The 14,889-nt window shown below is 37.4% G+C and overlaps 1 protein-coding gene across 1 annotated transcript in view; it reads left to right on the forward strand.

Moving 5' to 3' along the window:
• Positions 1-14,889, forward strand: part of CACNA2D3 (calcium voltage-gated channel auxiliary subunit alpha2delta 3) — a 385,949-nt gene that overhangs the window by 73,791 nt on the left and 297,269 nt on the right. Inside the window, exon 3 of the mRNA XM_054640357.2 lies at positions 10,248-10,364. Within this exon, the coding sequence (XP_054496332.2) occupies positions 10,248-10,364 (117 nt within the window). The remainder of the gene's footprint in view (positions 1-10,247; positions 10,365-14,889) is intronic.

A 14,889-nucleotide genomic window follows, 5' to 3' on the forward strand; every position in this document is an offset into this window, starting at 1 on the left:
TTGTGGGATTTTTGAGAGAGGAAGAAAAGACAGGTTTGTAATACAGGTGTAAGAGTACACAAATTTCTGAGTAAAGGGTCTGAATCTTGTTCATTTTGTATGATAGGTTTTGATGAAGGTGATGTCATTTAGCAGATATGTACAATTAATAAAACCAGCTTAATTTTTCAATTTTGGAAGAAATAAAAGCAGAAATTGGGGCTGCTGCACTTCAGTCCTCTCGGCAACATTTGGAATTGTTCAGTGATTGTTTGGAATTGTTGCAGTGATGTTTGGGAATACCTACATGTGGGTATGATATGTTACCCACTCTATTGTTTAGAGCATTCATCCAATTTTCATAAAAAACCCAAAACAACTGATAAAAAAAAAAAACAAACTCCAAAACAAACAAAAAACTTGCAAAAAACAAAAAAAAAAAAAGAAAAGGCAAACCAAAGAAAGAGCTACAAACAAAACTCTGAACTCTGGCTGCATTTTGATGCACAGGACTTTTCCTTAATGAGGTTTTAAGTGTCATTTTTAAAAGTGTGAGAAAGAAAAAACTTTGAGGGAAAAACATTTTGAGAGCCAGCGTGCCAGATGCCAGTCTAAGACTCTCATAGCTAAATGGTCCAAAGAGAAAAGGATCTGCACAAGTTCTGCTGTCCAGGGCATTAGTTTATATCATATTACAGCCCTTCAAAGGCAGTTATTAAATATTGGATTAAGGGTGGTTTGGCAGTTGAACTTTAACCCTTTGGTTGTCCTTGTCTGTTCACCAGTTTGTTTTGCAAAGCTTTGAAGGAAATAATGATGGATCTGCTGCTCTCCAGAAGGATACAGCAGGGCTGGCCATCCTCTGCTCTTTCTTTGAAGTTTTATAAGTGACTGGCAATCACATATGGAAGGGAAAAGCATTAGCTTGTGTGGCAAAACCACAAATATGTTTTCACACTTCCAGGCAGTGCCAAATGCTATAGTTAGGTTCCCAAATATTTTTTTTCTTTTTTTATGGGTAACTTATTGAATTCTTCTCAAGACATCTGCCCCCAGACCACATGCAGGTGGTCTGATTTTCACAGATGCTGAGAATAGACTGATGATGCTGTCTTTGATAGGACAGAGGGGAGTCCAGATTTTTGAAAACGTAGTAATTCATGTTCAGTCATGAGCTGAAGAATTGGGAGCCTAAATGTAGGTACCCAAATTCAGGTATTCAGGTGTTATGGTTTTTCTTGTTATTACAATTCCCCTTTGATCTGTAGTTTCTGACACCTCTCTGAAGCCCTAAATCAATAGAAGTACTTGTATCAGGTGTGTACAGAAAAGTTCAATGGTGAGCCAGAGCAACAGGGATCAATGCCATGTCCTTCAGAGTGACAAACAATGACATAAAAAGCTCATTTAAGAGTTAATGTTGAAGGTACCACACAATGGTTTAGAGGTATCCAAGCAGGCAAATGTTCATTATAGAGAACATTGCAAAACATAATTTGTGTCCTGAGCAGATTGTGTTTCTTTTTCTGAGGAACAAAAGCCATTAGAGGTTCTTAAAAGCAGAGCTTTTGGACCTTCTCAAAAGGCATGGATATTGCTAAGCAAAGGTTTGTCTTGGAACACACTTCTTTTTTTTTTTTTTTTCTTCTGCATACATTCCACTTTATTTCAAGCTTTCTTGGCTGCTTATTTTATTTTATTGCTCATTTAGGGGCAACCATGAAGGGTGGGAAGCCGATTGTGTAATTTTTCTTAGATGGAAAAGAAGTGCTGTCTAATAAAAGTCTATAGAAACAGCAAAACCTGATACAAGAGCTTGGTGTAAGGCAGGCATAGGTCCAGGGGGAGCAGTAAGGAGAAAAAGAGACATTCAGTGATAAGAGGAGTATAAAGAGAAAAAAAAAGAATTACCAGAATGTCTGATTGAAAAAAAAATTTTGTGGTTGTATCCTGTGACCTTTGAGCACAAAGTAAGATGTCTCTTTTGGGTGTTCTTCTTTCCAGCAACCATGAAGGCCTTTGGAGAAGACTAATGCAGCTTTGTGTACAAAAGAAAGTGTTGTAGTATCTCATTCCTGCTGAGCATTGGTGATGGTAGTGAACTGTCAGGTCACCTCCTTCTGAATCTTCAGTGGCTTAGAAAAAGTGGCCAGGGTGAAAGGATTGCATTCTCAGATTGCTTCAGTGTTTTGTGAGGAGCACATTAGTTGCACATGCTTTTAATATACTTATTTTCACCTGAATATATACAGAAGGCTTTGCCTTGGATGAACACAGCCTCTGGATCGTGTTTAATTCTGTAGATTATACTGATAAGTGTTTTGTTCCTCATGGAAAGCAGTTCATGTGAAATACTGTAGTGGGTTTTCAAGAGTATCCAGAACAGCCTTATGGAAAAAGGAGTCTCCAGGGCAGTTCCAGAATGTTCTTATTCAGTTTAAATGAGGGCTTTATGTTCTTTTCTAAAATAGAAGCAAAGGTGTGGGTAATTGTATAGACAGCTTCTGTGAAATATATTTCCAAAGCAGCTTTAATAGCCTTTGTTAAGTAGCTCTTGAAAATCCTTGCTGGCCTGTGGAGATGTTTCAGATGCCTGAAAGCATTTGCAAGACAATAGTTGCTTTTCCAGCCATTTTCAGTTATGATTAAACTGACATTCAGGGGAGCTGGTGAGGGGACCCTGCTGGGGAAGGAGCCCCAGGTGCCTCTGCCATGGGCAGCCAGGAAAACCCTGCCAGACATTTCTGACTGGGGTCAGCACTGACCAAAGCAACTCTGTTAAAGGGAGGGATGGGAGTGTATTTCCAATTGCTGGTTGCTTGGAATTAGATTGCCTATCTCGTTATTTGGATCACCCATTTGTGGTGATTTTCTTTTCATTAGCTACTTTGGGTAAAAGTTGAAATACTGAATTAATCTCAGAGGGAAAGCATTTGAACCTCCTGGAGTGTGTTTCCTTATCTTTTAATTTATTAGATGCTATAAGTTATGCATTACCAATGTGGCTGCTTTTCTAAAATTGTACTTGTGATGAGAAGTACTCTGTGGTAGAGTAGCCTTTATCTTCCCCCACTAGCTGAGCTGTTTTAACCATGCTTGTACTCCAATTAATGCTCTTCACATGGTATTTTCAGTTATATAGATGCTATATCTATTTATATATAGATAGACATAAACATATCTAGTTGTGAAAGGTTCAAGGAAACACCTTGTGTGGCATTTCACAGATGGGGCAGAGGAATGTTGCTAAATCAGGAGTTGGGTTGTTTGGTTTTGATGATCATTCAGCTGAATGCTTTAATGGATTGGGTTTTGTGGCATTTACATATAGCCATGAGGTAAAAATAGGTCAGAAGTAAATATCTTTGTAAAGATTAAATATGCTGGGAGTATAGTGCCCTTGCAGTGATTTTAATGTGCAAATTATTTTGCAAGGAAAGCAGTAACTATCCTTGTCAAGTCTGCTGATGATAACAAATTTCCCAGGATATAGTTGATCTTTGGCTACAACATACCAGGTACAGCACTGAGTAACTAATCACAGTAAAGAAGTATGCAAAAAATATTCCAATATTTTGTTTTAAAAGTGTATTTTGTGAAGTAACCAGACTGGACTTGGAGGCAACAGGAGTTCCTCAGTCACCAGTGTGTGTGGGAGTCAAATGTGATGGGCTGATCCAGAGCTCCTAGGAGCTGTTTGATGAAGTGAGTGAGAATTTCTCTGCAGAAAATGAGTGTGCAATCACACTGGGCATTGCTGATGGATTTCATCAACACAAAGAGGTTCAGGAAAGGTTAATAGGAGTGTGTAATGTGGTGTAACACAAACTCTCAATTACTAAGGAGTTCTCTAATGTCAAGGTGAGGAGAAGTGCGCTGTTGTGATTCATCTTGCCATGCAGATCAAGAGGAAGTTAACAAAGCTGACTGTGGTTTATTGAGCAGGGCATTGGAAGAATAACCAAGAGAGCTTGTTCTCTTTGTAGTTCTGAACTGTTGTGTGACATTGGGCACATCACTGAATTTAAGGATAGCCCAATATCCTCTTTTACATGGAGATTTTAATCTACATGCTTTATAAATTCTTTGGAACTCTGTGGGTAAAAAACTTAATACCAGCTCTGAACTAAAATAATTTTGTTCAACAACAAAATAAAAAAGCCCTAGTTGTTTATTTTGTTAGAATTGCTCCACTGAATGAATGCAGTTCAGAGTCAGGAGAAACAGATAGCAGCATAAGAGTGGCACTCTGACGAAACCACCCCACCATGGGGTCAGTGTGATAAGGGGAAAATACAGAATCTTGTAGGAATGAGAGATTCACAGATGAGTCTGTCAGAGGAGTGCACCATCTGTATTTGATATCTCTGCTGTGCCTGTGCCATCTGAGTACCCTTCTGCTCAGTGCAAAAGCTCAGACTCCCCCTCACATGCACATGGGATGCTGGGGAAGGTTTTTCATTTGGCTTGCAGTCGGGTTTGTTCCAGCAGTGCATACATGGTTAGTGACCCCTCAGCTCTAATGAGGCATTCAGAGCCTGTGCTGGATAATTTTCAAACTTCTCCTGGGCATTGCTCTACCCTCTCCCACATCCAGAAGGGATGTGTGCTCTATGGTAGAGCACTGCAAGAGCTCAGGCCACACAAGGGTTGAACTGTCACTGGTTTAGTCCCATCAATTTGAATATGGATATTGTCCTATAAAATGCTGTCATAGACTTTCCAGATGAAGAGTAATTTATATTTTTTTTGATTCAAAAGCCCAGAGCCATATTTTGCTATAGTCCCTACTCTGTGCATAGCTTTTTAAAATTTCAGCAGAACTGTTAGTGGAGTAAGGCAGCAACGAATGAGACATTTTGAGTTTGCTCCATGTACATGGCAGGTTTGGGGTTCTATAATTTAAAAAGCCCACAAAACCAAAACCCATATAAAGTGCAAAGAGGGAAAGATGCTTTTAAAACACCCTGAATAAATGACATTTAAAAAAAAAGTGCACAGTTGTGCAAAAAAAAAAATACATGTAAAAATTGTTATACATTAAGAGGAGTAAATAAAAATGAAGGGGCTTAATGTTAGATTGCAATGAAGAATAGATTTTTGAAAGAAAAAAGAATTTCTTTATGCATAGAAAAATAGTTTATTATCAGCCTTCTGATCCCTACAATTTAAATGAACTTGACATAAAAATTCAAGGCTAGTTCAGCTAGGAAAGTCAACTTTAGTGATAAATTCATGCATTTAGGGGTCAAGAATATGGTCAGGACTGTGGCATAACTTTTGGCTCTGTAACTAAAGAAACTGCTTTAAGAGCCGCAAATTGTATCAGCTGCAAGCGTTTTGCAGCCTTTCAGGCTCATTGATTACATCTGATGGTTGGGGTATCTTAAATATAGAATCAAAATATTTCTGTTAAGTTTATTAACTCCTGTGGCCCTTCAGTCCAGCACTGCCTCTCTGAAGGGAGTCACTGCAGGGGACTGCACGGCAGAGGGAGTGAAACAATTCTAAACAGTTCAAGCTCTGCATAGCACAGCCTTTCTGCTGGGCCAGAGATATTAATTGAAATCAAAAGTTGGTGATTTAATCAAAAGTGTATGTTTCTGCAATCTCTCTTTACATTCGCAACATTGAGGCTTGCACATCTGAAAGTGGTTTTTTGAAAATGGCATGGGGTAAACACACATTTAATTTTTTCATGGAAACAATGGATAGATTGGATATTTGATCTGCCATTTGCATGCTGGTTCTGCTTTTTCATTATAAAACATAAAATGTATATATGCACATATAGTTTTAACATGCCTGTGACAAAATCTCTCAACCAGCAACATTTGTGAAGCGTGTGCAATAGAGCTATGAATGCACCTCAGAGGCAAATTACAGCTCCAAACAGGCAACACAGAGAGATGACTTTTAAAGTATTATTGCAAGATTCCTGTTGAATTCCTTTCTTTAATCAGGATGGTAGTGGTATTTACTGGCTCTGAAAATCCCAGGGAGGGGGGAGAATTTTCATCATAAATGGGTAGTGTTCTGCAGATGTACAAAGCAACCAGAGCCCTTTTCAAAGACTGAGACTAAGGATGGTGTGCACACATGTAAGTAACTTGAAATATTTTTGTTTACAGCACAAAGGTGAATATCTTGATTTTGATTAGACTTGATAAAAGTAGATACAAATAGGATCACAAAGACCATGTTTCTCTTTAGAATAAAAACAAGGAGAAAAAAATTTAAGCTGAAGTCGAGTCTTGCTTCCGGAGTGGATTTCTTTTCCTGCCTTGGTCACTCTAACTCCATGGGTTTTGGTGTGGTTTGACTTTGCTTGGTTTTGTTTGTTTTGGGGACTCTGGTAAATTTTTTTGTTAGCAATTCTTAGTCTGTGTGTATTTGTGTTATCTTTCAGTGCCAAATATTTAGATTGCATTAAACACTTCTGATCTGAGTTTTGTGCAGATAGCTTTTTGGTTTGTTATTTCTAGATGATCACTTACCAAGAAAAAACTCCCACACCTAAACCAGTGAAAAACATAAAAGCATTAAGGGTTCTGACAGTGAAATACTGTCTGTCTTTCCCCGGTGCTTATGTGAAATGATCTGGCAAAACAGATACTGAAGAAATAATTTATTTTTTGTGGGCTTTCTCAAATGATAAATGGTCTTGTCTCTCTAGAGAATTTCTTACCAAATGGTGATTTTTGCAAGCCAACAGAATCAGCATTTCAAGTATTTTTTTTTATAATGCAGCAAATCAGAAGTTGTACCTGCTTCATCTTCTAGACAATTGGAAATTCGTTTATCAGAAGTTTCCAACTATGCCTCTAATATTTCATACTCTTTTTTAAGCAAGTCAATTGTTTATAGCAAAGTTAGAGCTATTTTTTCTCCTTTTAATAAAAATACACATGTATTATTGCCTGTGTTACAAATGATGAGAATTATCAGTTTCTCTTAATGAAGTAAAATTAGGGAAGATTAAAAAAAGCTTAAGGGCTGGTTTTTTTTAATAAAACAAAACAACAACTTTGTCATCAGTTTCATTTTTTTACAGGGAAGGGAAATGATAGTTTAAGGCATTGTTTCTATGAGCAGCTTCATAGTGGCAGTGCACTAAGGCAGTTTGCAAGTCTGGAGTATAAAGGCCCAAAAGCTCGGTTTTCTCCACTATTCACTTTGCTTAACTGGAAAAATAATGTCATGCTGCTTTCTCAAGATGACATAAAATATAATAATTTCATTTAAAAAATTTTTCAAATTCATTTCAGAGAGACTATGCCTTTGCTATTTTAATTTGTTGAAACTTAACCCCAAATTTAATATGTAAAAATTTAGTGATGGGGAAAGGCTGAGGGCCTGGAGGTCAGACAGCCTCTGCAGTGAAAGGAGGAGAATGCAACATTAATGACAGCCTTTGTTGTGGTTTTATTGTAGTTTGGTTTTGTTTTTTCACTGTCCTGTGTGATTCAGGTTTCTTGCATTGATAGTTGTTATAAAATCAGGTTCTTTATGGGTGGAATCTAAATCCCAGCATCCTGCAGAGTGAGCACTGCGGGCACAGACACCCCCAGGTCAGGCTGGCACCTCTCCCCCCCAGGCACCAGGAGAGCAAAAACAGCTGCAAGTTTTTTACAGCCACATACTTCTCCTGTTTTGGAACCTCCCAGTGATGGCTGAAAAAATGATAGAAGTGATTTTTTTATGGCAGTGCAATTCAAAATATAAAATATGTATTACATAAACCTCTTGGTTGCCCAGGGTCTTGCAGACCAAAGTCTCCTGGTTTTCTTGCAAATGTTAAAGGTTTCCAGCAACTGAGCAGAGTTGCACACCATGCAAGATGTGGGGTCTTTTCAAATAGATCTGAAATAATATCTTCTGTTTCTTCCAATTTCTTCTTTTGTGTTGGAACTTTGGCATTTGAATGATGAAAAAATGCATTTATTTACTATAAACTGGCATAATTACAAGATCATAAATGAGGAGTTAAGAAATCATTCACATCTCTTTTGAGTGCAAGTTATTTTTAGTTTTCACAAGTACCCGTTACTCAATATTGAGAAGCGTGGCTTTTTAATGTGCTTTCATGAGAGCCTAATAGACCATGTGGTAGGGCTCTGTGTGCCTAGAAAATGTTGTGGATTTCAACAGTTCCATTCAGTTTTCAGGCAAGCACTGTGAATAATTGCCTGGCTTTCTTCACTCAATGGCAAAGCTCAAATCAATAAATCTGATGACCTGAAAGCTGTCTTTTCAAGTGATGCAGTTTAGAATACTTTCTAAAAACTCAAAGGTCAAGTCTAAAGGAAACATTTTTATCAGGAGGTGATATGTTGAACATGATCTGTGCAGCTGGAAATAAGGGATTCAAATTTGTTCTTGATTTGTTTAAAATTCCCCAAAGCGTCAAATCCTGTGGGATGTGGACAGACATTGACATCATTAATTAACTGGCAGTGCTTTCAGTTTACTGATCATTTACTGCATTTTATCATGGTGTTGGTTACAATAGCATTTGCCTCTCTTGTCTACTGTGCTCTTATATTTTCTCCAGTGAATAAAAAGTAAAAGTGCATTTTTCTATTTTAGAAAAATCCCTTTTATCTCGCGTAATGACATAAATGGACTTCAAGAGTTGAAATCAGAACTCTGTTGATGGTATCTAAGTGCAGATCAAAGACGGGGGAAAACCCAAATCTCTCTGCCTGCCTCGAGGGAGTGAAATGCAAGGGGTTTGTTTGAGGTTTCTTAGGTTGCTAGATTGCTATTAAGGTCTCAAACTAGAGATTTCATGACAGGCAATAATGTGGAAAAATGAAGTTATTTCTGAAATTACACATATAAAATATTGCCCAAAATATTTACTGACAACTTTGTATTTTTAACTTCGTTCTGAAATTGTCTGCAAATTATGTTTTATTAAATATTGTTTCATTATCAAAACATTCACACAAGTTTTCACAGAGAAGTGTAAAGTTTAAAGGAAGTACAAAGTGTCAGTCTATCTTGAAAATTAGTTTTGTTGGGGGAAATGGGTACAACATGTGCAGGCATTCTCTTAACAGAGGAGTCCTTTCTTGCATCACCAGCCAGGACATAACTGGCTTATTCACTGTTTTGAACATTTTAATATTCATCCAGCTGCTTTGAACCACTGTTTTTGGTCACCTTATTCTCCATTGTCTCTCTGGAGTTCTATAAAAATCATCATTCTGCAGGCAAATTTTAATGATAATTTTTTTTAATGATACCATTTCCTTTTATTCACTCAAACACTGTGGGTTGCCCCATAAGTCTGCTGGAGAGGCTGGGGAGATATTTTTGGCACAGGGGCTGACTGGGAGGAGGCAGGAGTGCCTTCCTCTCCCTCCCTGTGCCATGGAGGTGCAGGTTTGTGGTCAGGTGAAGGGTTTGGTGATGGGCAGGGATCAGTTCAACAAACCTGTGCATGTTTTAGAGAGAGGCAAACCATGGCCAGAGTGGAAGCCAACAGTTCTTAGAGTACAGGCTGCAGTGCAATAATGTGGGGAAGAAGGATGTCCTCAGCATGAAATTCTTTTTAATAATTAGTTTTTACGAAGCTTCCTTGGAGTATTGATATGCAGAAAATAGAGGATAAAACTTGTTTTCAATATATTTTTAGTGCTTAGGCATTCTGAGTGTTATTAACACTGTGAAATATAACGCTCATGATATTGGCTAAAGGATGCTTTGATGCTTGTGTTTAGATGAAGGCTCAAGTTGATGTGTTCTGTTTAGGCTTTTCTTTGCATGAAAAGTTAAGCATGTCTAGATAAGCTTGTAGTGTGAGTACTCCTAATGTAAGTTTTGTATAAATCTTGTGAAATAGGTATCTACAGGAAGTTCAGCTGAGGAGGATTCTAGGTTGCTAAGGCATAGGGATTGCCAATCATATCACTGTTTTTACATGATTTTTGGAGGAGATACAAGGATTTTTCGTTACTTTTTTTTGGCTCTTGTTTAGTTGTGGGAAAGAGTAATTTAAACATTGTGAAGGGGAGTTATCGTTTTCCTACAGTGCATGAGATAAATATTGTTATTATTTTTCAAATGGACTTCTGGTTCTAATCCAGTTATTCTCTCTCCATGACAGCATCTTGGCACAAAGCAGCCTGCTGTCACGCAAATAAACATCAAATAAATGAGGAATGTCAGCAAAAGTGTAATATAAAACGAATAATGAGTTGTCAAAATTTCAGCTGGTTCCCTGTGAGTAACTTTTCCCTATTTTTCTTTTCTTCTTCCAGAAATACAAAGAATATGAGAAGGATGTTGCAATAGAAGAAATTGATGGCCTTCAGCTTGTGAAAAAGTTAGCAAAGAATATGGAAGAAATGTTTCATAAGAAGTCTGAGGCCGTACGGGTAAGCAGCAGTACAATCTGCTATTTCCTTCTATGATGTAAAACTAAATATATGGTTTAGGCTCTGCTCTGAAGGCTGTACTAGCAATTGAAGGTGCTGAAGTGGAAATGCTAAAGCATTCAGAAGTATTTTAGGATCACTGTTCAAGAGAATAGATTTAAATTATGTATACCATCAATAGACAAATGTAAGAGAGTGCAACGAGATTGGGACTACCAATTTCCAATATGAGTTTGTAACACATCACTGCGTGCAGTAAAACCTAAGTGCATATGGTTGAAATGTTAGATTTTAAAATATCCAACCAAAGCAGACTTAATTTCAGTGCTCATTATTATACAAATAGTATTGGAGGGAAATGTCTGAGTTCAGTAACTGTCCTTTAGTTCAGAAAAAGATGCAAACACTTCAAATGGTAAACATTTTAATTGTGGTAAGTACTGCATCACTCTTCAGGCAACTTGTTAATGATCACTGAATAACTAGACTGCTCTCTGATTTTTTTTTTCTGTATTTTTCTATCTCCATTCTGATCCTCCTTTTGTAATAGCTTTGGTGTCAATTAGACTTACTATAAAACCAAGAAAAAAGTTCAGATTTTTATTTTTTGTTATATCAAATAGGAGTTTGTTGTAACATGTGTGGTCTAAAGAGTAAAAAAAATCTTCCTGCTGTAGTTTTCCTTTTGCATTATTCTTAGAAATTGAGGTGACTGCCTGGAAGAGTGTGGCATCACCCCTGTCAGCAAACTCACAGGACATGATGGTGCTGCTGTTTGCCATCAGCTGCTCCATTTCAGCCAGACTTAGCTGCTCAATTGAGCTGAAGATGCTCCTGTCTCCACTGCAGAGCTGGAGGTATCACCCGAGGACAGGGATTCCTTTTGTGTGACTGAGGATATGATTCCACCCTCAGCCTTGTATCATTTGTTATGGTGCAAAAGGGAGGAAGGAATTTGGCTACGTTGAAGAGGTTGAATTTTCAGGGCTGGCAGTGAAGTAAAACATATTTCAGCTTGTAAAACTGAGCTCACTTGGCAGGGAAGCAGAGAAAGACAATAAACATGGAACCCCGCAATGCTATTTTTACAGTGTGTTTTTCAGAGGAAAAACTACACTTTAATATGTGTGCAACAGCTTCCAGAAGCCTGAAGAATATTGACTTGGGGAAGGGGGAGGACTCTTTTCCCTGTTTCTTTGCAGAGAAAACTGCTCCCCTGAGATCATCATGTGAACAAAGCATTCTTGGAGCAGCACTTGTTCAGAGCGAGAGGTGACCAGCGGGCTGCACACTCGGCTGGTGAGGGAATAGAATTCCACCAGGGAGGAGTGGGGTGGGGAAGAGCAGTTTGTGTCTCAATTAGAGCTTCATAACAAATGTTTAGAACAGGTTTGGTCTCTTCATACAGATGGTGTTTTTATCTAAGGAGGGAAAAAAAATACAGGATCAATATAGACCACCATGCTCTGAGTGAAAACAAGCCCAAATTCCGCGAAGTTAAACCATGCGTGTAATCTTGAGTGAATGGATTTTAGTGCTGGAAAAAGTGACTGAAATCCACAGCCTTTCTGGAAGGTTTCCATCTTTGGAAAGGAAGCTAAAAGCATGGTTTGGACAGGGTTACTTCTTTTAAGAAATGATCTGTTTAGTGTACTTTCAAATTAAGCTATTAATTTTTGCTTAATTATATAAATTGGTCCTTTTTGATGCTGGAGATGTAAAGAGTGACCCATTCTGTTCTGGTAGTAAGTAGTGCTTGGTAATTTGCATCTTGAGAAGTACAAAAACCTTTGGTACAACACAGGTTTTGCAAAAATTTCATCCTTGGTTCATCACAACTGATTTTCCCCTCATATCTTGGAAGGTGAGATGGGAATTAGAAAACTCCTCTACACTTAAGAGCTCTGTTCCATCCTCGTACTGGATCATCTTGTCTCTAAAATACTTGAATTTTGACATTAGCTTTTGATGGAAAATTGTGCAAGAGCACTGAAATGTACAATTCAGAGCAATATGTCAGGTATATTGGTGGTGATGTTGGAGGGAGTCCGAAATGAAGAATATCATACAAAATATCCCTCAGCCTTAGAAATAACAGGGACATGATTGTGAGGCTGCAAGTCCAAGGACTCAGCAAATGTGTTCTAATATTAGCCCAAATTGTTACCCTACACCACTGAGTGAATTTGCTTCAAGTACACATTAAAATGTTTTATCCAGAAGCATTTTGGGCTAAACATACTTCTTCAGGTGTTAGCAGATGAAGCACTCTGAAAGTGTTCAAAAATTCATAGCACATAAAGTGTTTGATTTGTAGAAAAGGCCAAGAAGAATGAGGTTTTGTGGAGGTTTTTTTTGTTTTTTTTTTTTTTTTTGTTTTGATTCTCCTTGATGCTTTCAAACATATGAACTTTTTTGAAGCTACTAATCACATGTGAACTCTTCTCCCTTCTCCCCCTTAATATTCTGGATGAATTTTTATCTTTCTGTCTCATCGCTTTTCATAGTGATTAGTTGGTTCAGTGTGATTTTTATCATATTCATTCCCTGTTTGAATTACCCTTCAGTATGCAATTATCCTATCACAGATTGTCCTATTTTTGTTCTGTCAGATACATAAGATAAATGGAAAACTGAAAGTACTAAACCAATTATATAACCTTTTGTCATCTACTTTCTGATGGAAAACCTTGCAAGCAACATTTCCCCCCCTCCTTCCCCCCAGTGTTCACTATTTACCTTGGGTTTATATCAGTTCAGGATATTCCTGTTAACCATTTCCTTCCTAATGCTGCCCTGCCTGATTGAATTTCAGGCAGGCAGCTTTGTGTTTTATTCTGAAGTATTTGTGACATGAATTAAGTTAAAATCCCTGAGCTGTGTTTTGATTCAGTGCCTCTGGTGTTTTGTTTCTATCTGTGACAAAGGTAATTGGATCCATTTACTTTTAATATTACAAATCTTGAGATGGGAAAAATCTTACTGCCCATAAGGTGACAGACACAGAAATGTTTCCTGTACTGTTCAGCAGCTGTTTTAATTTTACAGACAAACACAAATAATCCATTTGAGACCTTTGTGTAGTCTGCTGCCACTTGAGGTATTGCTGCTTTTCTGGGACTTGTACTGATTTCACTCATAGGAAGTTTGCTTCATCAGTCTTAAAGTTACCTGTGATTTCTTTTGAATATAATTTTTAGAAGGTTTTATGATTCTTCAGTGACTTTACTAATTTGAAACTGAATGGGAATGAATTATGTGACATAATGCTCAGTAAGTAACAATGACCATGGCAACAAACTTGATAGTGAAAGAGAGGTTAAAATTGTTCATTTGGTGCTTTTATTTTTCCTACTTATTGACATACTGGGAAAAAATTGAAGGTTAGAGGGAAGAGAATAAGAGCAAAATGAAAGATAACCAAGTTATTAGGGAATGTTTGAAAAGCTATTATTATAACTTTAGCTTAGTACTAAAATTTTGATTTCATTAATATTTTCTGGCAAATAAAGGGGTGCTATAAAAATTATTGTTGATTCACTGCTATGATGGCAAATCAAGTGTTAAGGATGGTTTTTCTTTAAGGCAACTACACTTGCTGCAGTGGAAAATGCAAATAAGAGGCTTCTTTTTATTAACTTTTCCTACTATAGCTACCTGGTGTTCATTGTGAAGCTGATTCTCATTATAACTGTACTGTGAAAAGTAATTGCTGTTGTACAGTAATTCAATTTCAGTGCATTCATGCATCAGTAAACCAGCGGGGTTTATCTAGAGAAACCTGGGACTCTAAAGCCTTTTATCATGAAATTCCACACGCAGACAAATGTTCTTCCAAGGAGTAGAATATTAGCATTTACATTTAACAAACGTTTGCAATGAAGAGAAATGGATTTTTTTTCCACTGATGATTTTTACACCAGTCTTTGAGCTTTTTTTTGGGTACTGTTAGGATGGTACAGTTTATGCACAGTTTGAGCAATGTATGTGTTTGAGATATTTGTGCTTACTCATATGCCTATGTGGTGTGCACATTTTAGTGTGCACATGTGTATTTGTGTGGGTGCAGATCTTCAGATGTGCATTTTGGGGTTTATATGTGCCATATCAACAGCTGCAATTCACGATGGTTTTTCTGCATGTACATACATATGTGAGAAATTATTAAACAGCACGTACTGCATTCAGATATTTCCAATCAAATACTGGTGAATTGGTGTCCTGGTCAATAAATGAATTTTTATTTAAAGTGATGTGTTAATGGGTGCAAAATGAACTTGATTTGATGAACAAAAGATCGCAGCAAGTAATTCAAAGCTGAGAGTGAAAGTTGCTAGGGAGTGCTTCTTCATTCAGAGCACTGCAAAAGATTTCAGAGAGTGTAGGAAAGCTCAGTAAAAAATTAATACTGAATACTGTGGTCAGTAATTGTAGCTTTATTTACAAACCACCTCCAAATACTTTAATCTTTCCTTGAGTGTACTTGGAATTTAACTTATTTTTAGTCTGTAACTTGATGGCGAGC

The sequence above is a fragment of the Agelaius phoeniceus genome, chromosome 11 (assembly GCF_051311805.1).
Source record: "Agelaius phoeniceus isolate bAgePho1 chromosome 11, bAgePho1.hap1, whole genome shotgun sequence".
Classification (NCBI taxonomy): domain Eukaryota; kingdom Metazoa; phylum Chordata; class Aves; order Passeriformes; family Icteridae; genus Agelaius; species Agelaius phoeniceus.